General features: G+C 40.8%; 1 protein-coding gene across 2 annotated transcripts in view; it reads right to left on the minus strand.

Moving 5' to 3' along the window:
* Positions 1 to 13,573: 13,573 nt before the first annotated feature.
* The window catches only part of prodhb (proline dehydrogenase (oxidase) 1b), a 35,599-nt gene continuing 22,478 nt past the window's right edge, over positions 13,574 to 26,694 (minus strand). Inside the window, exons 12-14 of one of the 2 annotated variants that reach the window (XM_080434404.1) lie at positions 21,405 to 21,503; positions 17,217 to 17,305; positions 13,574 to 14,148 (exon numbers count right to left, since the gene is read on the minus strand). In XM_080434404.1, coding sequence (XP_080290530.1) covers positions 13,958 to 14,148; positions 17,217 to 17,305; positions 21,405 to 21,503 — 379 coding nt within the window. In that variant the 3' untranslated portion in view covers positions 13,574 to 13,957. The remainder of the gene's footprint in view (positions 14,149 to 17,216; positions 17,306 to 21,404; positions 21,504 to 26,694) is intronic. The other variant, XM_080434403.1, reaches the window with a different exon arrangement.

The raw sequence follows: 26,694 nt of genomic DNA on the forward strand, positions 1-26,694 counted from the left end.
CTTGTAATTTGATGACTGGCGGAGTCTCTTTGAGACTCTTTGAGTCTCTTTGAGACTCTTTGAGTCTCCTACCGCCTCCTTGATGACCGCTCCCGCTGGTCATCAAATTATTGGCTTAGGAATATGACAAAAAAAGAAAATAAATCTCCATGAATTCAAGGCTTCATGGGGCGTGTAATTGATAGAAAATAAGATTTTCTTTTGTGAACTACTCCTTTAAGGTAAAGAGGTGTATTTTCGGGTCATGTAGATGATGGTAAAGATGAGGATGATGCAGAGCACAACTCCAATTCTGCTGATGGAGAGAAACAACAGGATCTGCATCTGGTTACGATAGTCATCTTCCTCTGTGTCCCCACTCACTATCTCCCCACATGAGACCACAGCATAGTTAATACCAGCAGTGTGGACGGTACAGTTCAGAGTCACAGAGTCTCCAGGCTGGACTGACTTCTCTGGAGGCTGCTGGACAATCGCTTGGATGCTGGACGAGGAACCTTTAACACGGAGCATGATTCCTTCTTGGAACTGCATTTCAGAAAAACCTGCCACCCCACAGTAATACATTGCAGAGTCTGACATTTGCACATCTGAGATTTTGAGATGATTTATTTCTTGTCCTGGGACCACGGAGAAACGGGAATTGTTCTTAAATTTCCCAAACAAGGTAACTTTGTCATCGTACTTGTTCCAGTACACTAACGGCTCAGGTTTGTCTCCATAACTTTGCTTGTACCAGTAGAAGAACCTGAAGTTATCTTGATAGAAACAATGCAAAGTCACATTGTCTCCAACACCGGCCTTTATGAAACCCTTCTGCTGTTGTAGCACTGATAGCTGAGCAAAATGAACTGGAAACAGAAATATAGAAATATACAAAAACACATTATTTTAAGAATAAATTGTAGGCTAGACTTGTAGGTTAAATAATTATGGTATTGTACCTTCATTCCATAGAAGTAGACAGGTTAGATGCAGGATGATCGTTGATGCTGCCATCATCTTCAAGTTTGTCTGTTGAGTGGAAACAGATTACGGACATAGACCATATCCTAAGAGATGTGGCTGTTTGTGATTGGCCAAACTGCCTTGCTCTTACGTCATGAGGTATTTACAACAAGTCTATTAGTGACCCATGCAGGCTATTGTACTTGGAACAAGGTAGGATCAAGTGGGCAGATTATGTACTGATGGTTGAGAATGTAGTATTTTCTATTATTATTACAGCTGTGTAGGGACATACTCTGCAGCTCCAGAACAATGATGTGATGCATGCATACAGAGCACGACAGCACTGGATCACATGACTTCCAGGTATAGTGTGACAATACAGGGGGGAGGTTATGTGTGGTTAGGCTCAAAAGTGTCTGCACCATCTAAAAGAAACAATAATTCACCCAGCCACCCATATTTTTTTGCATTCTTGGTTTTACCTAACCTTTGTCAAATACATACATTTAGTCAAGGACAGCATTGTTTCAGTCAACTCAATTAACAAACTAACTTTGTATTAATGCATAGTGACACGGCATAATAGCAATAGGACCTCAACTATACAGTGCAAAGAAACTATATGAATGATAAGAATATGAATTGCAGCAATACATATTATGAGTAGAATGACTTTTCCTAGCTCAACAGGCTATAAAGACCCAGGAGGGCAAAGGGCAGGTAACACAAAGTAAAAAGCTAAACCGTACAGACAAATGTGATTCTTAGCAGAGGGGCTCCCCAAGGCTGCGTGCTCAGCCCCCTCCTGTACTTCCTGTTCACTCGCGACTGTCTGTGTGGCCACACACAGCTCAAATGGCATCATGAAGTTTGTGGTCATTGGCCTGATTACAGACAATGATGAGACTTACAGAGAGGAACATCATGGTGTCAGGATAATAATGTCCATCTCAATGTCAGTAAATAATAACATTGCTGATGTTGAGATCGACGTTGTTGGATATAGTTCATAGTGCTGAGTCTTATATTGGTGTGTTTCTCATGTGGATCTTAGATTGCAGTGGCCAGTGAATGACAGTCATCTATGACTTATCTATGACGTGTGACTCCATATTGGGTTAGATTTCAGTCCAATCCACCCGTCACTGAATTCCATTATAAAACTAGAAAAGTGCACTCCTTGGAGTGCAGATCTCCGACAGGCCAGGATACCTACCCAGGGCTGTGTCAGTCGTGTGGGTGCAGCCGTCAGGACATGAGGAAGCTTCAGGGGAAATACATTGCAGAGTCTGACATTTGCACATCCGAGATGTTGAGATGATTTATTCCATTTCCTGGGACCACAGAGAAACGGGTATCATTCTTAAAAGTCTTGAACAAAATAGCTTTCTTATTGTAGCTGGTCCCGGTCGCTAACAACTCAGGTTTATCTCCAAGACTTTGCTTGTACCAGTAGAAGCTCTGGAAGTTATCTTCATAGAAGCAGTGCAAAGTCACATTGTCTCCAACATCGGCCGCTATGAAACCCTTCTGCTGTTCTAGCACTGATAACTGAGCAAAATGAACTGGAAACAAACATAAAAAAATATAATAAATATATAAAAATCACACCCAGTGTGAAGAGAGTGGTGCCTTTCATGAGTTCATTTCATTAGTTACTTTTTACAGACTTTGATGACTTCAATGTATTTTTACTCATTTTAAGTACTTTAAAATGTTTGTACAGATTTGTACATGTTTTTACTAATTTTAACATCTTTTAAGTATTTTTATGCATTTTAAGTATTTTTACTAATTTAAAGTATTTTTTACTCAGTTTAGGAACTTTAAAGTATCTTTACTAATATTTAAGTATTTTTACTAATTTTAAGTAGTTTTACTCATTTTAAGTATTTTACTCAAAAGTGTGTGTGTGTGTGTGTGTGTGTGTGTGTACTGTACTGTACTGTACGGTCTGTACTGTACTGTACCTGTACTGTACTGTACCTCTAACTGTACCTCTAACTGTACTGTACTGTACTGTACTGTACTGTACTGTACTGTACTGTACTGTACTGTACGGTCTGTACTGTACTGTACTGTACGGTCTGTACTGTACTGTACTGTACTGTACGGTCTGTACTGTACTGTACTGTACTGTACTGTGCGGTCTGTACTGTACTGTACCTGTACCTGTACCTGTACCTGTACTTTACTGTACTGTACTGTACTGTACGTACTGTACTGTACGGTCTGTACTGTACTGTACTGTACGTACTGTACTGTACGTACTTTAAGTACTGTACTGTACTGTACCTGTACTGTACCTGTACTGTACTGTACTGTACTGTACTGTACTGTACTGTACTGTACTGTACTGTACTGTACCTGTACGGTCTGTACTGTACTGTACCTGTACCGTACTGTACTGTACTGTACGGTCTGTACTGTACTGTACTGTACTGTACTGTACTGTACTGTACTGTACTGTACTGTACTGTACGGTCTGTACTGTACTGTACCTGTACCTGTGTGGTTGCATCTTTGTGTTGCAATCAGCCGCAGCTGTTGAGGCTGTGCTCAAACATACAGAGAGGCCGTGCTCATACGGACACACAGACGGACGGACACACAGACGGACGGACACACAGACGGACACACAGACACGGTCAAATGTAGGAGTGGTTGGCACCACTCAAAAAACAAATTATGTTAGAAATTAATGTTTGTTATTGTTTTAAGTAAAATGATTGCGTTATTTTACCTTCTTCCAATAGAAGTAGACACATTAGATGCAGGGCGGTCTTTGATGCTGCCATCATCTTCAAGTTTGTCTCTTGAGTGGAACCACATCTTAAGACGAGTGCCTGTGTGTGATTGGCCAAACTGATTGCTTTGTCTTGCATGATGTCATGAGAGACTGGCAACAAATCTATAAGCGACCCATGCATTGTACTTGGAATGCTGATGCAGTATGCTGATGGAAGAGAAATCAGTAGTTTAACTATAGGAATATACTCTGCAACTCTTCAAGTTTGTCAACTTCAAGTCTTCTTCAAGTTTGTGTGTGCGTGTGTGTGCATGTATGTGTGTGTGTGTGTGTGTGTGTGTGTGTGTGTGTGTGTGTGTGTGTGTGTGTGTGTGTGTGTGTGTGTGTGTGTGTGTGTGTGTGTGCGCTCGCGTGTATAATGCATGCATACAATGCACGCTACCACATTTCACATGACTTCCAGGTATTAGTGTGACAGTACATGGGGGAGGTTATGTGGCTATACGCTGTGGTTAGAACATCATGGTTAGAAGATGGTTTCCAGGAAACCATATTCTCCTAGCCTCTATGATTCTTTGTCATCTTGATTTAACCTATAACACTTACTGTACCAAATAGACACATTAATAAGTCAACTCGGATGATAAATGTGAACATTTAAAAACTGCCCTTTCCTTAGTGAATAGTTACATTATAGATAGGTAGACAGACAGATACAGAGATCTTCATAATATGGGAACAAAAGGGACGCAGACAGACTGGTACAACGGGTACACTGACAAAGCCCCCGACACTATATAACTGGGACATATTGGTGTGAGGTGTGAGGGCCTCTAGTCCTTCAAAACGGCTCTCAAAACCCACCTCTTCAGAATTAATTCCCCCAGCTAGCCCCCCCCCCACACCCGCTTGTTTTTACTTTTGTTACTTATAGACACAATCTATCTATCTATCTATCTATCTATCTATCTATCTATCTATCTATCTATCTATCTATCTATCTATCTATCTATCTATCTATCTATCTATCTATCTATATATACAATTGGCAAGTGTGGATGTGTGTGTGTTTGTCAGTTTGTTTGTCTGGGTCTCCAAAAAGTTAGGTTTCGCTTTCGGTTTGCGCGTTGCCAAATCATGTGCGAGAAACAAGCACCGGTGTTGCAATGAACATCTATACGCTCTACTGTCTCTGTCTCCGATGTGCGGGCCAGGCTACTAGATGGTCGGGCCGCTATTACATAATACAAATTATTTATCTTTTTTTCCCCATGTAAAGAAACATTGAGTACGCATTATCCTATACTATTAAAAGGACATTTCACTTTAAAACACTTCTGTGTCTGCTCAGCCTTTTGTTTGCACCCGATTCAATGAGTTATTTCATTATGTTAATATTGTCTGTAATGTAATGTCACATCAAGCCCATGCATGAAATCCATGAAATTCATGCATGAACTAACTAATTGAAAAAAGAACAGTCTCCTCATGCTTTAGTGGGACAATATCAGTCACCAGAACCAGGGATGTGTGTTTTCAATTAGTCTAATGGAGTGAAGCGTCGAAATGAATATGAAATATCTAAATATTGAATTACGCAACTGAGGTGCACACAAAAGGCTGAGCAGACATGAAAATAGCCACGGGAGGGTTTGAAATGAAATATATACCCCTTAATGAACAAAGCTCTGTCAGTCCATCCTCATCCACTTTTTTAGCATCAGTGGATTGACCAATCCACCACATGGACATTGACCACTGGCATATGCATGGAGTGCGGAAGCCAATTCTTCAATAGTAGATCTAGTAGATTTTAGATCTACAAGCTAACGTGTGCTTGTAGACCCAGGGGGGTCACCACATGATTTTGATGACAGTAAAGTGACAATTTAAGGACTTTTAAGACCTTTTTAATACCTCAAAAAAGAGAGAAAAATACAAGAAAAAATACCATTACTGCATCGAAAGCAACAAACTAGCCTACTATAAAAAACTGGTGAAACATTGGCTAAATTGTCAACTAATATAAGAAAGAGGCAAAATTGTAAAATTGTGAAATGATCTACAAGCCTTGTAGTTGCGAGGCATTGTGAGCTATTTTCACAAATTTTATCTGTGGAATTGACTCAAACAAAATGTAATGCCTCAACTCCTACAATTCCAAGTGCTTGTCAGGGTGGGGGGTCCCCAGTTCAAATATGATTATTTTGGGGGGTCCCCAGTTCAAATATGATTATTTTGGGGGGTCCCCAGTTCAAATATGATTATTTTGGGTGTCGTGGCGTGAAAAGGTTGAGAACCAGTGTATTAAGTATAGGGTTTAAAGTGGCTAAAGCTGAAAAGTTCCCATTCTAACCTGAATCCTATCGATCTATTCTACATGGGGTCCAAATGGACCCTTATGGCTCTATAACTCTGATGGACCCTTATTATGAGTCTGCATTTGTACACTCTCAGAGCTAAATTAACGGAGAATTTGACAGTGTAGGTTGGCGGTCCCAAAGAAATAAGAAAAAGGTTTCCATTTGTACACACTCTCAGAGTTAGAGACCCGTAAAGGATCCATTTGGAACCCCTGGTGGACTCCGGACCAGGTGTTGAGAAACAGTGTTTCTATTCTATTGTGAGGGCATGTAAACACTGTTGGAACGCTGTGTTCTGTGTCTAGCCAGACTACGTAGAGCCGTGCGTTTCATGTGGGCTGGCAGATGTTCCACTGCCGTAGCTGTCGAGGCTCAGAACACTGTTAGTATTCTCACCTCCGCCTCACCATAGAACGATGGTTCAAAGCTGTGGTAGAAGAAGTACTTTTTACATACCGCAGGTAAAACATAGCAATATAGAAATGTTTAACCCACTAAGACCTGAGGCAGATTTTTTAATTTTTTCCTAAATCCTAACGCTTAGAGAAATATATGTATTCCAAGATTTGCACACAATAAAAAAAAAAAAAAAAAAATAGCAGATCTACAAGCTCATAGCGCGGCACTCGGTGCCGCGCTATGAGCTTGTATATCTGTTATTTTTGAATAGCCAAAGAAATCTACAATGACACACAGATGCGTTCCCGGCCTTAATGGGTTAAGTAAAAGTCCTGTATTCAAAAATGTACTTGAGGAGAAGTGCAAAAGTTTAGATATACAGCGTTTTTCCTTTTTCATTTGTCAACCTTTTCGAAAATAGCAGATCTATCTATTTTCTTATAGCATAAAACCTTGTATCTCCATATTACAGATTTTTATATTTTTTTAAATATATAAGTAAATGTAAGGCCCTACTTTGTTGTACAACAGTGTCGCACACAATTAGTGAGAATAGCCGATCTACAAGCACACAATGCGTTGCATCGTGACATGTTGTGAGCTTGTAGATCTGCTATATATATATATGTTACAGGGAAATTGGCATTCCAGGGAAATTGGAAAAGGAGCGCTTGTTTTTACCACCCACCCAGGCAATTCTGTATAACCAACACTAGAGGGCAATGAATGCAAGCGCGCATGCGCTTGCATTCGCGTGTGCATGTGTGCATGCGCACACATGCACACGCACACACGTACACGTGTGTCGTCGTGGACACTGGATAGTAACCATAGACTGTAACCCATGAAAAGATCTATTCTCCCCCTATAGGTTCACAACTCGGACGGCGCTGATTCGACTAGCAGACCTTCGGCTGGTCGGCGCGCGCGGCCTCAAGCTCTGCTGAGTCGGCGCGCCTCCGTCATGGACAATAACTATTATCACGTGTGCGTGTTCCCCTAGCGTAGCTTTCTGGTTGCTATGTGGGGGGGAACAACAAAAGCCAGGTCGGCCTCGCATCAAAGCCCCGCCTCGCGCCTCCTCCTCCTCCTCCTCGCGCCTCCTCCTCCTCGCGCCGCCTCCTATCAAAGCCCCGCCTCGCGCCTCCTCCTCCTCGCGAGCCTCGTGTAAAAAACCCTATACCGCGCCTAAAAGCGAGCGCTCCTCTTTCAATTTCCCTGGAATGCCAATTTCCTTGTGACATATATATATATATTATTATTTGTGTGTGTGTGTGTGTGTGTGTGTGTGTGTGTGTGTGTGTGTGTGTGTGTGTGTGTGTGTGTGTGTGTGTTTGCGTGCGTGTGTGTTTGCGTGCGTGCGTGCGTGCGTGCGTGTCTGTGTGTTTTAGAAATATTTGATCAATTAAAAGTATTAACAAGAGCGTGTTACTAAATAATATCTAGACTGGAACACAGGTTATTTTTGGAGTTGTACAGGTACCATGGGAATAGATATGAGACAAAATATCATCATCTTTATCAGTCGCCTCTGTGATCCAGGAACGAGGAGTACCTATTCAATCAATTCACGTTCATTGCATGGAGAAACAAGACTCAAAATCCCACTTTTTTTTTGCACATAAGCCTCTTCTTGTCTGGCATGCACTCCACTGGGACTGTTCACATAGTGATGCAATGTCAGGAATTAGAAGCAGCCTAAGGGATTGTCATTTATTCTGCATGTCTGCTCTGGGGTTACACGTACGTGAGGAGAAGATTGGGTCATTTTGAATTGCAGGTGCAGCACTTGCCTTGGGGTACAAAATGGCTACGTGGCTTACAGAACATGGCAACCGTTTTAAAAATAAATACAACTCGTGTTGTGAGTGCCCTATGTCCCAATGTTTTGACTTGACTGAAACGTGAGTGACATTCTACGGTAATTGCAGTCCAGCTGGGGTAACGACTTAACCCTACATTTTATCCCGACTGGTTAAAACGTGAACTAATTTGATGGCTTTGGATGGATATGAACGCAAGTATGAGTGCAATGCGGATGAAAAAAAAATGCCTGTATTCGTGTTTGCGTTTCTCTGCTTTGTGCATCGCTAGCCAGTTCTCTCTCTCTCTGTGTGCTTTCAAAGGGAAAAAAAAGACAATCCTTATTGCCTATTCATCCATTGGCAAACAAACAGTCCTCTGATTAGGGATGAAGTGCCTGCTGCAATATACTGCAAGAGATGGGCCAATCCCTTCTTTCATGTTACGAAAAAAAAAATCTAGAAAAAAGGAAAAAAAAAAGACCTTTCAAAAACCTCTTATGTTAATCCGTTAAAACCGGGAACGCATCTGTGTAACCACTTTAACCATTATTTTATACTTTGGCTATTGAAAAATAGCAGATCTACAAGCTCATAGCGCGGCACCGAGTGCCGCGCTATGAGCTTGTAGATCTGCTATTTTTCTTTAATCGTGAACATTTGTGCAAATCTTTGAATATATATATTTTTTTTTTAAAGGGAACATTTTTTACTCAAATCTTTGCTTCTGGGGGGTCCCTGGAACAACATATTTTGAGATGGGGGTCCGCGGCCAAATACATATCATTTTGGGGGTCCTTGACATGAAAAGGTTTGAGAACCACTGATATTATAGCAACATAGGTTTTTTTTTGTTTTTTTTTGTTTACCCCAGAAGCCAAAATTTGAGTTAAAAATGTTCGCTTTAAAATATATATATATTCAAAGATAAAAAAAAAAAAAGGAAAAAAAAGGCAGATCTACAAGCTCATAGCGAGCTTGTATATCTGCTATTTTTGAATAGCCAAAGACATCTAAAAAACATGACACAGATTCTTTCCCGGTCTAGATGGGTTAATTTCTAAACCCCCCCCAAAAAAAAGCAAACAAGAAAAAAGGCGGGGGGGGGGGGGTGGTGGGGGGGATGCAGATGAAGTGCTCAGTATGTGTGCACATCATCAGTGTGCGGGGCGGGGTAGCCCTGCCTGTCACGCTGTGCTGCTCTGCTCAGAGGCGCCCCAGACTGCTCTGCGGTATATATACCTGGGACTCTCAACCGGAAACCCAGGACCATACATACCACTCACTGGCAGCCCAACAATTGCGAGGCGTCAGAGCATGATGCCGCATCCCGCCCGCTGAGCAGGCAGCTCTCCATGGAGAGAGAGTGTGTGGTGGCGTATGCCTGCCATCCGTCAAGTCTTGCATAACGTAATGTCAACATTCATTACATAAAGTAAATTAGCAACTGGCTGAGTCTATTACATGCCTGTGCGCTTTAACCCTTCAAGATCTGGAACGCATCTGTGTGTAATTTTTTTAGATTTGAGCTGAAAAGCATTATTTTACACTTTGGGCTATTCAAAAATAGCAGATATACAAGCTCATAGCGCGGCACTCTTTGAAAAATCGAGAAAATGTGTGCAAATCTTTTTATATTTATTTGTACTCTTGTAACCCAGATCTTTGCTTCTGGGGGTCCCTGGAACAAAATATTTTGAGATGGGGGTCCGCGGCCAAATATATATATATATTGGGGTCCTTCACATGAAAAAGTTTGAGAACCACTGACATTGAAACATACGTTTTTCCAAAAAACGGTTAGGATTTTGAAGACATTTTGTAGAATTCCCCCAGAAGCACATATTTGAGCTATGAGCTTGTAGATCTACTATTTTTGATTAGCCCAAAGATGCATTCCCGGTCTTAAAGGTTTAATATGGGAAGGAGCGGGTACGCTGTCAAGTATGCTGAAGCCGTGCTATTGATTTTTGGTCCGACTTGGCGGAGGCTGGGGGTGGGATTTTTCAAGCTCTAATGGGCCCCCTAATAAAACTTATCTTTGCAACGGAACTGCTAACTGAGGTAAAAAACCCAGCAGGGATTTGTTTACGAATTGACAAGAGAGGAGGCACGTTTCAAAATAAGCTTAATTGTACAAACGGAACATAGGGCAGAGATGACAGCTCTGCAGCGATTTTTGCCTCCGTGAAAAAAAAATTAACAAACGCCTAAAGTTGTTTCTCTCCAATGATTCATGCATCCAATTCCTGTCTCGATCTGTATTGAGTGAAGCATCATGGGTAATTAACCCATTACGACCGGGAACGCATCTGTGTGTCATTTTTAGATTTCTTTGGCTATTAAAAAAATAGCAGATCTACAAGCTCGTAGCGTGGCACCGAGTGCCGCGCTACGAGCTTGTATATCTGCTATTTTTGAAAAATCTTGAAAATGTGTGCAAATCTTTGAATATATATATATAATATATATATATTTTTTAAAAGCGAACATCTTTGCTTCTGGGGGTCCCTGGACCAAAATATTTTGAGATGGGGGTCCGTGGACAAATACATATAATTTTGGGTGGTCCTTGACATGAAAAAGTTTGAGCACCACTGATATAGAAACAGTAGTTTTTCAGAAAACTGACATTTTGTAGAATCAGAACCTCAGGCCTCATTGGATTAAATGACCGTCTACAGAGCGATGGCCGCTCTCACAAAAAATGACGAGGTCGTAATTATCGCGAAGCTTGATTACTTTCCAACCGGAATCCTAATTGTATATCGATAATGACGCAGAACGTTGGCCCCCAAATGAGATCCGAGAATGATCGACGCTGTGTGATTTTCTCCAAACCCGGATAATATCAAAGTCAATATCACTCTGTTTCCTTTCAGTAACAACTCATAAAGTTTGCTTCAGCCTTTTTTTGGAGGGTGCATATCAATTTATGTCAGATTCACTTTTCAGAAAAATCATTCCAAGACATTTTGTTTTGAACAAAATAGGCTCAAAATCAACAACAAGAGCAGCAGAACATTCATTACATTTCCACACAGCAGCATGAAAGGCACTGACAATCCAAGCAGAAAACTGCTGCCTCACAATATGTACACGATCAATGGGAAGATGTCACACAAATGTCATACAATTCAAACACGCCAGTCCCTATTAAAACGTCCCCATGAACATTATCTTCAGTCATGAAAATGCAACCTGCCAGACCCATGGGTTATAACATCCACTAATTGGATACCGTATACTTTATGTTCTATGGAAACGGCTCAGTAACCAACAATACACTGTCCTCTCCCCGTATAGTGTATATATATATTATATATATATATTGTAGCTGTCGGGTGGAAACCTTGTAGGTTCTATATTGTAACTTTTCAGGAAATGGAAAAAACAACTTGTTTTCCAATGGATGCAATGTAGTTATTATTTAGTCACAAGCTCTTGTTAAAGGTAGGGTAAGTGATATATTTTGTTATTTTGATTAAGTACTATATTCTGATAGTAATCATTGCTACAGAGCGTTTGTTTGGTCACAGGGGTCTCTTCAGCTCTTTAGTAAACAGAATATAGTAAATTTTCAGGTAGGTGACAACATTTAAGCCAATCAGGAGAGAGCACTGAAAATGCATTTTTTGTTTAAAAAAGAGCTGGAGAGACATGGGAGACTCCTTTTACTGAACAAACACTCTATAGCAATGAGTACTATCACAATAGAGAGCTATTTAACACTTATTTTAACCAAAGTAAATCACTTAACCTACGTTTAATACTTTTTATTGGTTAAATATTTATAAAACCCACAGACAGACTTAAACCAACTTTCAAAAGGAGTCCATATTTTACAAGGTTTCTGCCCGACAGCGGTGAACGATATAATAAACAAACCGTTGGTTATGGCTATATAGGGGGAGACAGGCGACACCAACGGCCATTTAAACATTCTCATCAGCTCGCAAACAAGACATCAGCCGGCGATACGTCCTCCGAAACAGGCACCACCACCGCAAACACAAAGCACAGCCTCCTCTGGGACAGCAACCCTCAGTCAAGAAGATAATATAAAGAGTGGAATATTGATGTATCCTTTACTGGCATTTAACCCATTAAAGCCGGGAACGCATCTGTGTCATTTTATGCTATAAAAAAATAGCAGATCTACAAGCTCATAGCGCGGCACCGAGTGCCGCGCTATGAGCTCGTAGATCTGCTATTTTTGAAAAATCTTGATAATTTGAGCAAATCTTTGAATACATGTATTTTTAAAGAGAACATTTGAACTCAAATCTTTGCTTCTGGGGGTCCCTGAAACAACATATTTTGAGATGGGGGTCCGTGGCCAAATACATATACATTTTGGGGTCCTTGACATGAAAAAGTTTGAGAACCACTGACAAAGTAACATACATTTTGTTCAAAAAACTGTTAGGATTTAGAAGACATTTTGTAGAATCCCCCAGAAGTAAAAATATATTCAAAGATTTGCACACATTTTTCACGATTAAAACAAAAAAATAGCAGATCTACAAGCTCATAGCGCGGCACTCGGTGCCGCGCTATGAGCTTGTATATCTGCTATTTTTGAATAGCCAAAAGAAATCTTAAAATGACGCAGATGCGTTCCAGGTCTTAATGGGTTAAATCAAGCCTGTTACTTTTTACTATCGTCGTTCCTTATACTCCAAGATAAATAGCGCGGTAAAACGAGGCGTCCGACTCCGGCCCCCGCGTTTGACATTTTAGGGGGTCCCTGTAGGGGTATAGTAAAGATGCCTGCGCTGATGGATGACAACGGGGTGGTGGGCTCCACGGGTGCCGCGCCGCGGGGACGCGATGAGGAATGCTTATGGACGACGCGCACAGGGAGGAGAGAGAGCGGACTGGAGGACGCGCCGAAACAAGGCCTGCCGGGCGTGAGGGAGCGAGGGCAAAAGCTGGGAAAAGGGCGCGGTGGGGAGAAACGAAGGGAGAGACGAGGGGAGAAAGGGAGAGTGTGGGGGGAGAGCAAAAGAAACAAGAGTGATATGTATGCGTTCAGCAGTGGTGGAAATTAACTAAGTACATTTACTTACAAGTACTGCACTTAAGTACAATTTTGAGGTGTTTGTACTTTACTTGAGTATTTCCAATTTCCAATACTTTTACTTGCACTCCACTACTTCTCAGAGGCAAATATTGTACTTTTACTCCACTACAATTATTTGAAAACTTTAGTTACTAGTTACTTTTCAGATATAAATTATGATATTATGAAACATACATTAACCACTTTAGCCCTATTTTATAGGCTATTTGAAAATAGCCGATCTACAAGCTCACAACGCGTTGTGAGCTTGTAGATCGGCTATTTTCAAACATTTTAGTACTTTTTACTTTTGGTACTTTAAGGACATTCTGATACCAATACCTTTGTACTTTTACTCAAGTAAATTGTGAATTCCGGACTTTCACTTGTAACAGAGTACTTCCACATTGCAGTATTGATACTTTTATTTAAGTAAAACATTTGAGTACTTGTTCCACCACTGGTGGGGAGAAACTAAGGGAGACGAGGGGAGGAAGGGAAAGTATGGAGGGAGAGCAAATGAAACAAAGTGATGTGCGTTCAGAGGAGAACTGTGCAAAGAGCAATATAGATGGACGGATGGACAAGGAAATCCTCTCCTCTCTCCTCTCTCTCCTCCCCCTCTGTCTCAGAAGGCCGGTTTGTAGAAAAGCTGCCCGGAGGTCAACCTTCGTTTCAGCTCCTTCCACAGCAGGTCCCGCTCCTTCTGAGCTCCCTGCATGAAGCCGCGGTTCTCCTGGGCCCTCCGGGACAGGTAGGGGATCACCTCGTTCACCGGCCCGTAGGGGACATACTTGTAGACGGGGAAACCGGCCTGTCCTGGAAAAACAGGGAGCAATAGTGTTCCTTTTCAGTGTAACGTTTACATTTATACTCAGCAGTGGTGTAAAGTAACTAAGTACATTTACTCACGTACTGTACTTAAGTACAATTTTGAGGTATTTGTACTTATACTTTTACTTGTACTCCACTACATCTCAGAGGCAAATATTGTACTTTTACTCCACTACAATTATTTGAAAACTTTAGTTACTAGTTACTTTGCAGATATAAATTATGATATTATAAAACATACATTAACCACTTTAGCCCTATTTTATACATAGGCTATTTGAACATAGCAGATCTACAAGCTCACGATGCGTCGCATCGCGACGCGTTGTGAGCTTGTAGATCAGCTTTTTTCAAATATTTTAGTACTTTTACTTTTGGTACTTTAAGTATATTTTGATGCCAATACTTTTGTACTTTTACTCAAGTGCATTTTGAATTCCGGACTTTTACTTGTAACAGACTATTTCTATATTGCAGTATTGGTACTTTCACTTAAGTAAAACATTTGAGTACTTTTTCCACTGTGCACTGACATTGATACTCAGTCACATTAGCACTAATCTTCAAGCTAACGACGCGTCGCAATGCGCGACACGTTGTTAGCTTGAAGATCAGTTCTTTCTAGTTCTAGTTTTTGTTACAATAAGTGTTGAATAGCTCTATTCTAATAGTAATCATTGCTATAGAGTGTTTGTTCTGTAACAGGAGTCTCCATGGCTCTCCAGCTCTTTGGTAAACAGAAAAGACATTTTCAGTTCGGCATAGCAATTTGATTAAATTAGGAGAGAGAAGTCACACTGGACACACAGGATAAACAAGTTAAATTGGAAGTGATGCCACAAGGAAATGAGCAGACAACATTGGAACTGTGACACTATAAACATTTAAGCTGATAAATGGGTACTCTCTCCTGATTGGCTGAAAATGTGTAACGCACCAGAAAATGAATTTATGTTTATTAAAGAGCTGGAGAGATCCCTGTTACTGAACAAACACTGTGTAGCAATCATTACTTATTAATTAGAATATAGTGCTTTAATCTTTTTTTTTTTTAAACGTTTTGTTTTCAACCAATAATATCCAATTACACACCCCACGAAGCGTTGAATTCATGGAGATTGTTTTGTTTTCGTCGCATTTTCCTAAGCCAATAATTTTTTGACTGGCGGTCTCTCCGGTAGGACACTCAAAGGAGACTCTTTCCGGATACATTAGCATCTTTCTGCCAGTCATCACATTATTGGCTTAGGAATGCGACATTGCGATATTGGCGGGTGAACTACTCCTTTAAGGGAAAGTTGTAGAATGGTTGAAAACTTATTTTTGTTCTTGTGAAGCACTTTTGTACTTCTGTTCACTTTTGTGTCATGATAATCAATATTTCCCCCTTGGCCAAAGGAGATGCGAATAGCGGACATATAGCGGACAAACACACTAGCAGCCAGACAGTACAGTTTGTACCGTCCACATCACAGTGCGTCTTCGCCATTGAACAGCGCTTTGTGATTCGTGCGGCTTCTGTCACAAAGCGAGTCTGAGGATCAAGGAGCATGATTCAGGTGCAATAAAAGCAACCTGGAGCACACAGCGTGCGAGCGCTCTCTTATCCCTTTAAGACCGGGGGACGCATCTGTGTGTCATTTTTTTATTTCTTTGGGCTATTCAAAAATAGCAGATATACAAGCTCATAGCGCGGCACCGAGTGCTTGTAGATCTGCTATTTTTTAAAAATCGTGAAAATTCGTGGCAAAATCTTGGATTATGTTTTTTAAAGCGAACATTTCTAAAATATTTAGTTCTAGGAACCCCCAGAAGCACAGATTTGACTTACAAATGTCTGTCAAAAAATAAAAATCGAATATTTGCACGACTTTTTGTGATTTTTCAAAAATAGCAGATCTACAAGCTCGTAGCGCGGCACTCCTACGAGCTTGTAGATCTGCTATTTTTGAATAGCTCAAAGAAATCGAAAAATGACACAGATGCGTTCCAGGTCTTAATGTGTTATAATCTTTCACAAAGCGCACGCATAGAACAGCTAACGATTGGACAGAGAGGCCATGCTGTTATTAGGCTGTCTTGTTAACTGCTAGCAAAGCGCTAGATCACATGTGTGGCTGTTTACATCAATAGGCTTTAACCCATTAAGACCTGGAACTGTGTCATTTTTAGATTTGAGCTAAAAAGCATTATTTTACACTTTGGGCTATTCAAAAATAGCAGATATACAAGCTTGTAGCGCGGCACCGAGTGCCGCGCTACGAGCTTGTAGATCTGCTATTTTTGAAAATGTGTGAAAATGTGTGCAAATCTTTGAATATATATATTTTTAAAGCGAACATTTTTAACTCAAATATTTGTTTTTGGGGGTCCCTGGAACAACATATTTTGATGGGGGTCTGTGGCCAAATACATATCATTTTGGGGGTCCTTGACATGAAAAAGATCGAGGACCACTGATATAGAAACACACGTTTTTCAGAAAACTGTTGAGATTTAGGAGACATGTAGAATCGGCTTCAGGTCTCAATGGGTTAACTCCCTCTCAGCTCGCTCAATTGAGCCTCCGCATTGACGGACGGTCGGTGGAGGCAGCCCCGCCGGCCATGCACGCCCGCCGCGTCGATGCCTTTGACTGACAAACGAGCGCCGTAGATCTGACTGACGGCGGCATTCGGGGGGTCGAGACGGCTCGTCAATAAGCGCGGTGTCTGGCTTTGTAATATGTTACGTGTCACAGAGGTTGCGGACCGTTTGCCACAGACATGCACTCTGCTGCGGTGCATGTCTGTCAGCGTGAGGTCAAACACAATAGCTCGGGGGGGGGGGGGGGGGGGGGGCTGGCTGGTACTATGACAAGCCATCAAATCAGCAGATACGTGTGGGGGTTGGAAAGGTCAGCGATGGGGGTGGAGGGCGTGCGCGCGCGCGTGTGCGTGTGTGTGTGTGTGTGTGTGTGTGTGTGTGTGTGTGTGTGTGTGTGTGTGTGTGTGTGTGTGTGTGTGTGTGTGTGTGCGCGTGTGCGTGTGTGCGTGTGAGTGTGTTTCACTTACCTAATGGGAAGCTGATTTGGTCACACATGCCCAGCAGTTGACCAAAGTACACCTTGTTCTCGGTTGGAGTCAGACCCAGCTCATTCATCCTGGATAAGAGATCACAGAGCAGGCAGAGAGAGAGAGAGAGAGAGACAGAGAGAGAGAGAGCGATGGAGGGAGGGAGGTAAAGGGTACCGAGTTCATATTCATTTGCTGTGAGTTATTGGTACTAAGCGGATAGTTCGATTATGCCATTAGCACGTCTTGATGTGGCAATTTCACCTAATGACCCAGTATTATATGAAGGTTGTTATTAGCAGACTGATTGATTGATTGACTGACTGACTTTATTGTCAGACCGGTCTGAAGTAATTCACAGCAGCACCATTTGCGACATCACAGAAAAAAACTAAAAGGCAAAAAACAGATACTAGTACTATATCCAAGGTGATTCAATTGATATTTTCTATGTGATTAAGTTCCATATTTAATTATAGGATTGACTGGTGCACAGCCTGTTAAATGGTGGAACCCTGTATCTCTGCTTTGATGGTAACATTTTGCGTTCACTGCTCAGGACATGATTGGGATCAGAGACGTTATTGTTCGTCCAGTCTTTAATATGTTATTATGGTAATCTGATTCATAAAGTTTCATGGGCTCCCCTTGAAACTCCCCCACGTAGACAGAACTGCAGGCTCAATCCCAACGTTCCTGAAGCCTGAACTTGAAGACTCACCCCCTTCAGCGTCCACCTCACACCCTCGACCAGGGGTCTTCAACAGGGGGTCCGGGACCCCTAAGGGGTCCTCAGAGTTACTACAAGGGGGTCCGCCAAATCTTTGTGTGATATGATATTTTTTACATTAACCACTTGAACCCTAGCATCCCTTTTCTGAGGGGAACTTTTAGCCCAAAATAGCCGATCTACAAGCTCACAACGCCTCGCAGCGCGAGGCGTTGTGAGCTTGTAGATCGGCTATTTTTTGGCAAAAAGGTATAGGTGTAGAGGGAAAAAAGAGCAGACCAAGTAAAAAATAAATAAAAAATTATACAATATAGAGGGGGTCCCTGCTTCCTCCCTCTCTCAGCTAGGGGGTCCTTGGCCTGAAAAACGTTGAAGACCCCCGCCCTAGAGCTCCTCTCTCCTTCTTGCCCCCTTGTTTCGATGTTTATAGTTTACTATGCAGATTATGTTGGTTACTTGTTCACATGTTTTTGTTATTTAGACGTGTTTTTCTTGACCACCAATGTTTTTTTTTTTTTTTACTTAAATTTTTTATCCCGCGATTTTTGTAACCCATTTTTTTCACCCGGTGCCAATTTCCTAAGTGATCCTGGGCGCTACACCAGCCCTACACCAGCCCTACACCAGCACTACACCAGTCCCCCACAGTAGGGAGGCCAGGGCCGAGCTCATGCTTCCTTCAGGCATGAGAGCCAACTGACCTTCTTGTCACCTGACAGGGGGGAGTTTCCCTGGTTGGACGTAGCGCGTGGAAGGAACACGTTATTCCAACCAGTTCCCTTCCCCTCCATCAGGCGCCCCGGCTGTCATGGGGGAGGCGGTATAGTGACCAGGATTACTACATGTTTTTGTGAGGGTATTAACTACCCTAGGAGACCACCAATGTTAAGAAAGTTATTTAGGTAGACAAAAGCTAGATCATTTGGTGTTTACCTGGTATCCGTTTCTTTGAGGCACTTCTTTGTTCTTGTCCTGTGCTGTACGTGTGTGACTATTTACCTTGATATTTGTTGACAAGGGTTCTTGCTTACTCTGATTACTCTGATTTCGCACTTGTCGCTCTGGATAAGCTAACTGCCTTAATTGTAAATTGTAAATGAGGTTGGCCTATACAACGGTTGAGCAGATTTCCATTTGGTAAAACGGTTTTGGATTTAAAGTAGCGGACAAACGCTTGTACAATGTGTTATTACTATACTGTGGGTAGAACACTCATAACCACAGAAGTAAAAGAAATAAATGAAAAATAAGAATCTTCTCACCCCAAAGGATCTAAGGCGGCGTCGAAAATGAATTATTTGTTTTGTCCTTTTCCATGAGAGCAGATGGTCTTTTATTACACCAACATATTTGTATGAAAATACCTGTTAGATTTTTTTAAATTATGGATAACGTTGAGCTTTAAGAGTCAGAGGTGAACCGAATATGATTTATTTGGTTTTCTTTGTGTTCTTGTTACTTGCCATCTCAAGAGCATTATTCTCACACCACGTGACCACTTTGTTCACACCCTGTTGGTACAGCCCAGGCTGTCTGAGTTACTTAAAGGGCAAGACCACTTTGGTAGAGGTTTGGGTTGTGTATTTACCTTGCCATGATGTAACTACAAAGGTGGACAAGAAATAAAAAATAATCGCTCCATTGATTAGAAATTGATAATTCAAAATATGCTCCTCATTGACTTACATTGTACGGTAAAACAGCTCTCAAAGTCACTCTTTTAGCACATAAATGAACACAAACAAAGTTGATTCAGACAATATAGAACATCACCAAACCCAGTACTGTTTATTTTTTTAATAAAAATGTTAACTTCCTGCTGATTTTGCTATTTTATTAAGAAGAAAACCTGGACTGGATTCGCGGATCCGGATCCGGATCTTCAAATAGTAAAATCAGCAGGAAGTTAACATTTTTATTAAAAAAACAAACAGTACTGGGTTTGGTGATGTTCTATATTGTCTGAATCAGCTTTGTTCATGTTCGTTTACGTGCTTAAAGAGTGACTTTGAGAGCTGTTTTACCGTACAATGTAAGTCAAATTTTTATTATCAATTTCTAATCAATGGAGCAATTATTTTTGATTTCTTGTCCACCTTTGGAGTTACATCATGGCAAGGTAACTACACAACCCAAACCTCTACCAAAGTGGTCTTGCCCTTTAACACACTGTTTCTCAAAGTGGGGTCCGGGGACCCCCGCAGTGGTCCTTGAGGGGTCCATGAAAAAGTCAAGCCAAACTACAAGCTCAATATGATGTCACGTGTAGTGATGTTGTAGATCTGATATTTGTGCTATATTTGAAACATTTCAAAGTGTTCGCCCAAAATAGGGCGCCAGGTTAAAGTGGTTAAGTCTGTCTGATGGTTTTATAGATATTTAACCAATGAAAAGTATTACCAAGAGCTTGTGTCTAAATAATAACCACATTGGATTTATTTAGAACATACAGTAGGTAGATTTTTTTTCCATTTCCTGAAAAGTAACAGTTTGGACTTTCCACCCAGTGACGACATATTAAAGCTATATCATCAGAATGCTTTAGAACGTATTGATTTGGTGAATCAACATGACAATCATCTATAATCTATATGGTCGAGTTGGCTAAAAAAAATAAAAAAAACACGCAACAGTGTTGATTTTGTCGACTAAAACTATGACGAAAAATGTTCGTCGATTACCTTTTTTCACTGACGAAAACTAAATAAAAACTAAGCAACGATGACTAAAAGTAAGACTAAATATATTGACAATTTCGTCAACAAATAAAAACTAGACTAAAATGTTAGAGAGGGACGAGTGGAGAAGAAGTGATTTTATGTTTGGTTGCGCTAGGGTGCTGCACTCTGAAAATAGCAGATCTACAAGCTCACAACGCGTCGCGCTGCGACGCGTTGTGAGCTTGTAGATCGGCTATTTTCAGCAAGCAACCAAGTGTAAAATCAGCCATTACTACGCCATCACGGCACCGCCAGAATACATTTAAGTCGACTAAATCAATTGCAGATTTAGTCGACTATAATCTTATGATATTTAGTCGACTAAAACTAGACAAACAGTAAAACATTTCAGATGACTAAAATATGACTAAAACTAAATGGAATTTTATTCAAAAGACTAAAACTAAATCAAAATTTGCTGTCAAAATCAACACTGCCACGCAATGACACCTAACGCGGGGCGGGCTACTAGAATGGTTCAAAAACGTCTCCATGCCAAGTAGCCATAACCTCTGGCTGTGGCCTCCTGTTGTGAAATTACTTTTTTTGTTTTTGTTTGGAAATGTTGAAATATATATACTGTATATATATTTCCAATTAGCCGGCCTCCCTGGTGGCCACAGCCACCACTTTGAACACCACTGGGCTATATGATGGAAAACTTGTCTTGGCTGTGTGTGAAGAGGCTGAGTATGAAAAGGATATCACTGCATGCGTGAAGAGGAGATCCTTACTTACCGCCTCAGGGTGTGTTTGACCGTGTCCTCGTTGTGTGAAGCCACCATCACATGGGCGTTCCTGTTGAGGGCAATCTCATCCAGCACATAGTCCAAACACCTACGCACACACACACACACACACACACACACACACACACACACACACACACAGTCTTAGTACAAAATATGTTGTTCCAGGGACACCCAGAAGCAAAGATTTGAGTAAATAAAAATCGCTTTAAAAATATATATATTCAAAGATTTGCACACATTTTCACAATGTTTCAAAAATAGCAGATCTACAAGCTCATAGCGCGGCACTCTGTGCCGCGCTATGAGCTTGTATATCTGCTATTTTTGAATAGCCAAAGTGAACACACACACACACACACACACACACACACACACACACACACACACACACACACACACGTGCACGTGCACGTGCACACGCACACGCACACGCACACGCACACACGCACACGCACACAGCATTAACACCATCAGTGACCTTTTCTTTTCCCTGTAAAGTGTGTATTAGGGCTGCAAGTCTCATTTAACAAACCATTAATTAGGTCCATGGGAAAAAATCTAATTGAAAATCTTTATATGTTTTAAGATTGCATTCATTTTTTTCAATACGTTGATCTTATAAGTCTAATAGTATTTCATTGTTATGCATATTTTCCACTACGTTTTGCAGAAGGCTGTATTAATTGTAAGCCTATTCGCCTATTGCCTAATTGTAAGGCTATTCAATTATGCATGTCTTCCCTGGTTACTGATCAGATTGACATACTGTACTGTATGTCCTCACTGTTCTCTATCATCTAAAAAGCTCCTACACTGACTAGGATGAAGCAGGAGATGAAGAGATGTACATGTAGTCCTAAACTATACCAGGTGGAAGTAAAGTGTCCCCTCACACTTGGTTGAGAGGGGGAATACAATACTTACTGTAGGTTTAAATTAAGATTTATATAATGCTTTTCATTTTATTTTATAGATTTATATTATATATTAAGTAATATTGACCCCACAGTATGCTGGAGTGATCAAAAATGGCACCTTGAAAACAACTTTAATTTTGCTTAATTTTCAATGGCAGTGCTGATATTGAGCGTAATAGCTTCTGCCTCTATATGAAATGATGCATTACTTTTAGTGCATAATAGTGTAGTTAATATTCTATTAGCAGGTCGATGACCCTACCTGTCTCTCTACGAGTCTCAAGAGCAAATTCCCAGCAAAGTTGAATCACAGGACGAGACTACTCATATTTAACCCATTAAGACCGGGAACGCATCTGTGTCATTTTTTAGATTTCTTTGGCTATTCAAAAAATAGCAGATATACAAGCTCATGAGCTTGCAGATCTGCAATTTTTAGAAAAATCGTGAAAATTCATCCAAAATCTTGGATTATATATTTTTTAAAGCGAACATTTGTAAAAAATATTTAGTTCCAGGAACCCCCAGAAGCAAAGATTTGAGTTACAAATGTCCGCCAAAAAAAAGAAAACAATTCAAATATTTGCCAAATTTTTCATGATATTTCTAAAATTGCAGATCTACAAGCTCATAGGGCGGCACTCTGTGCCGCGCTATGAGCTTGTATATCTGCTATTTTTCAATAGCCAAATAAATCTTAAAAATGACACACAGATGCGTTGCCGGTCTTAAAGAGTTAAATTAAAGTGACATAATTAATACCGCTCTTTGTTGAGGGATTACATACATTGACTTTCGAATGACATACAGTGTTCCATCGCAGAGCAGGGGAAAAAAATATGCTCTCCTGCAAAACGAGTACACGAGTACTCGTGGGGGAACGAGAGCGGGGCGCGTATTCGATTAGAATTTTTTCCATTTACTTCTCGTATATCCCTAGTGGGGGGGGGATTGCTTCAACAATGGGTTGAATTCTGCTAACGAAGTGACGCTGAGGATTAAACTATGGATTACATGGAGTGTGTGAGATTACTTTAGGCTTACGTGGCAACACGCTGTACCTAAATAAATCACTCCAGATCAAGCAAAAAAAATAATAATACCGGAAGAAGCCTGTGTGATGAATACTGCGTGTGTCATTATAAAACAAACAGCGAACGGGGTTTTCTCTCAAACCGTGAATATTTTTTTTTTCTAGGAATAATAAATATGCACAAAACGAGGCAGACGGCTGCCTCTGACAACCTCGCTTTCTCTGTATGCTAATGTGTTCATCATCATGTGCCCACAACCGCACACAACGTCTGAGTCCCAGCTCGTTCTCTAGAGCCCACTGGTTCTCAACGTGGGCTCCCAGGACTTGGGGGGGGGGTCCTCGGCTAAATGACTGATAGTTAGGAACCAAATTGTGACCCACAAGGGTCCATTTGGTTAAATTTCAACACAGATAAATGAACCCGTTGAATCCGGGAGCGCATGTCTGTCATTTTAGATTTCTTTGGGCTATTCAAAAATAGCAGATATACAAGCTCATAGCGCGGCACCGAGTGCCGCGCTATGAGCTTGTAGATCTGCTATTTTTGAAAGATCTAGAAAATGTGTGCAAAAAAAATGTAAAATATGTTGTTCCAGGGACCCCCAGAAGCAAAGATTTGAGTTACAAATGTTCAATTTACAAATATATACTCAAAGATTTGCACAACTTTTCAAGTTTTTTCAAAAATAGCAGATCTACAAGCTCATAGCGCGGCACTCGGTGCCGCGCTTTGAGCTAAGGTGAGCTAAGGTGAGAACCAGGTATACTTAATGAACTGGAGGCGTGTCCACAGAAAAACATAATTTTAACACTTTCTATACACTTTTTAAAAAAAAATCTTCCTCCTAGTAACCATAATACCTGATGGTTATGTTTTGGGGGGGGGGGGGAATCACTTAAAATCACGGCACCCCGTCTTTAGCACATTCCACGCCAGAGTTTAATATCATAATGAACTCACCAGTGCCAGCGATTTATTGTTGTTTTTTTGTTTTTTTCACATCGCCACAGACCTCGCTAAATACCTTAAAATCGCGCGTTCAACTGTTTGTAGACACACAGGGTAGCTGTGTGAGACGCCCAAAGAAGACCGTTTCGATCGGCGATCGGCCATTTTGAAGTAGTCACCGTTTATGTTAAACAGCGATCAGCGAGGAGAAAAACAACAACCGAGAAAAGTGGGAGCTTTAGAATGGAGGCGGGTGGGAACGAAAATCTCCGGATACGGATATTTCCGTTTCCGGGTGTGCTACAATGAAATGTGTCGTGGCGAATGAGGCCTACAATGAAATGTGAACCTGCGAAAAAAAGGGAAAAAAATACGCGTAGATCTACGAGCTTGGCACTTAATAAAAATAAATTAAAAAAAAGTGGTCTCCTGTCACCTGAGGTACATTAGGTTGGTGATTTCGTAGTCGGGGTTGATGGGGTCCTCGTAGCCGATCTCCTGGGCCGCTCTCTCTCTTGGTACATGTAGGCCCCGCGCACCAGCTTGGCCCCAAAGAACCAGCCCTCACGTCGAGACAGCTCCACGTCCATGGTCACGTTGTCATAGGCGTCCTGCAGTTATAGGATGGAAGTCCTGTACGTAAGTATAATTTTGAGCTATTTTTACTTTAGTGGAGTATTTCCAATTTTCAGGACTTTTACTTCTACTCCACTACAATTATTTGAACACTTAGTTACTAGTTACTTCATAGATTTAGATTATTGTTACAAAACATATATTAACCACTTCAGCCCTATATACATTTTGGTCATTTGAAAATAGCAGATCTACAAGCTCACAATGCGTCGCGATGCGACGCATTGTGAGCTTGTAGATCTGCTACTTTCAAAATAATTTTATACATTTGAAAACTTGATGTGAAATGGGACATTCTGCTTAATGAGTATTTATACTTTGGTACTTTAAAGGGACTACACATGAATTTTTACTTTTCCTTCTTTTTTGTGTGTTTTTGGTCTCCCCTACCTCTCTTCTATCCCTAAAAAAACACCCCAGTTTGAATACTCAGGCTTTCACAGCATATCTGGGGTTTATCTGTAAATTGGTCTCAAAACAGACCAAACTGATTTTCACCCAAACGTGACGTCACGTTCGGTACAATCCCTCACGTTTTTTCAGTTAAAAAAAAAAAAAAAAAAGAATGTGTAAATATATATATATATATATATATATATATTATTTTTTGTACCTTTTTCCACACAGAATCAGGAGATAACATGCATACAAACTGGCTCAATAGCGCCCCGTGCCAAACAGGACAATGTGGTATTGCAGGTGAAAGTGCTTTATAAGCCAGAGAGAGGCTTGATTTAGGCTCAAACCTTTTGAAAAACCTTTGAGGGACATAAACAATATATTAAATATATATATATTTTTTTAATTCATGGTGTAGATCCTTTAAGTCAATTTTTTGACAATACTTTTGTACTTTTACTCGAGTGAATTTTGAATTCCGGAGTATTTCTACATTGCAGTATTGATACTTTTACTTAAATAACAAATGTGAGTACTTTTTCCTCCACTGCTGATCATTCCCTCCACGTTGTATGAAAATCAGCCAATCCGTTCTCAATATTGCCCTCGAAACTTAATGATTATACCTTGACCTTTGAGCTTTCTTCGAGGCAGTGTACTGCACATTCCCTCCAGGTTTCATGAAAATGGGTTAACTTGCTAACAAACCCACACACACCATACCAAACCAACAGACAGACAGGAACAATACAATACCCTGCCATGCATTGCTGCGGGCAAGGTAAAATAAAACAATACAATTTCTCTGGGACTCCACTGGGCCTGAAAGCCTCATATTTTCCATTCCCTGTGAATGGAAAATGGTAGCACACATTTTAAAATCTCCTACAGCACTGTATGTCAGATGGCAAACGAAAAGAGAAAGGAGTAATAATCTCAGCTACGGCTGTAGCTATCGATTATTTTCTTAGCGATTACTCTATAGATAACTTTTTCGTTTAATCGAATAATCAAGAAGTACTTCGTCACACAATGGTGTCATGCAAAAATAGTTAAAATAGCTTTTTTCCCCTCTCTTTTCGCCTAATGTAATGTTACTAATCGATTATTTTATCGTTTATCGATGGCTTCGTTTTTTTTATCGATTAAATCAACTAGACCATACCCGTCGGGGGATATGAGCACCCACACGCGCGCGTCACGATCTGCTTGTTTCACGGATGATCCACTTGTTTCACGGATGTGGCAACATCGGCGCTTGTTTCACACAGTTCGCTGGCAACCCGGGAGCCAGCGAACACAAAAAAGCTTTAGTAACTAACTAGTTACTTTATAGATT

This window comes from Gymnoscopelus braueri (genome assembly GCF_963280865.1).
Source record: "Gymnoscopelus braueri genome assembly, chromosome: 7".
In the NCBI taxonomy this organism is placed as follows: domain Eukaryota; kingdom Metazoa; phylum Chordata; class Actinopteri; order Myctophiformes; family Myctophidae; genus Gymnoscopelus; species Gymnoscopelus braueri.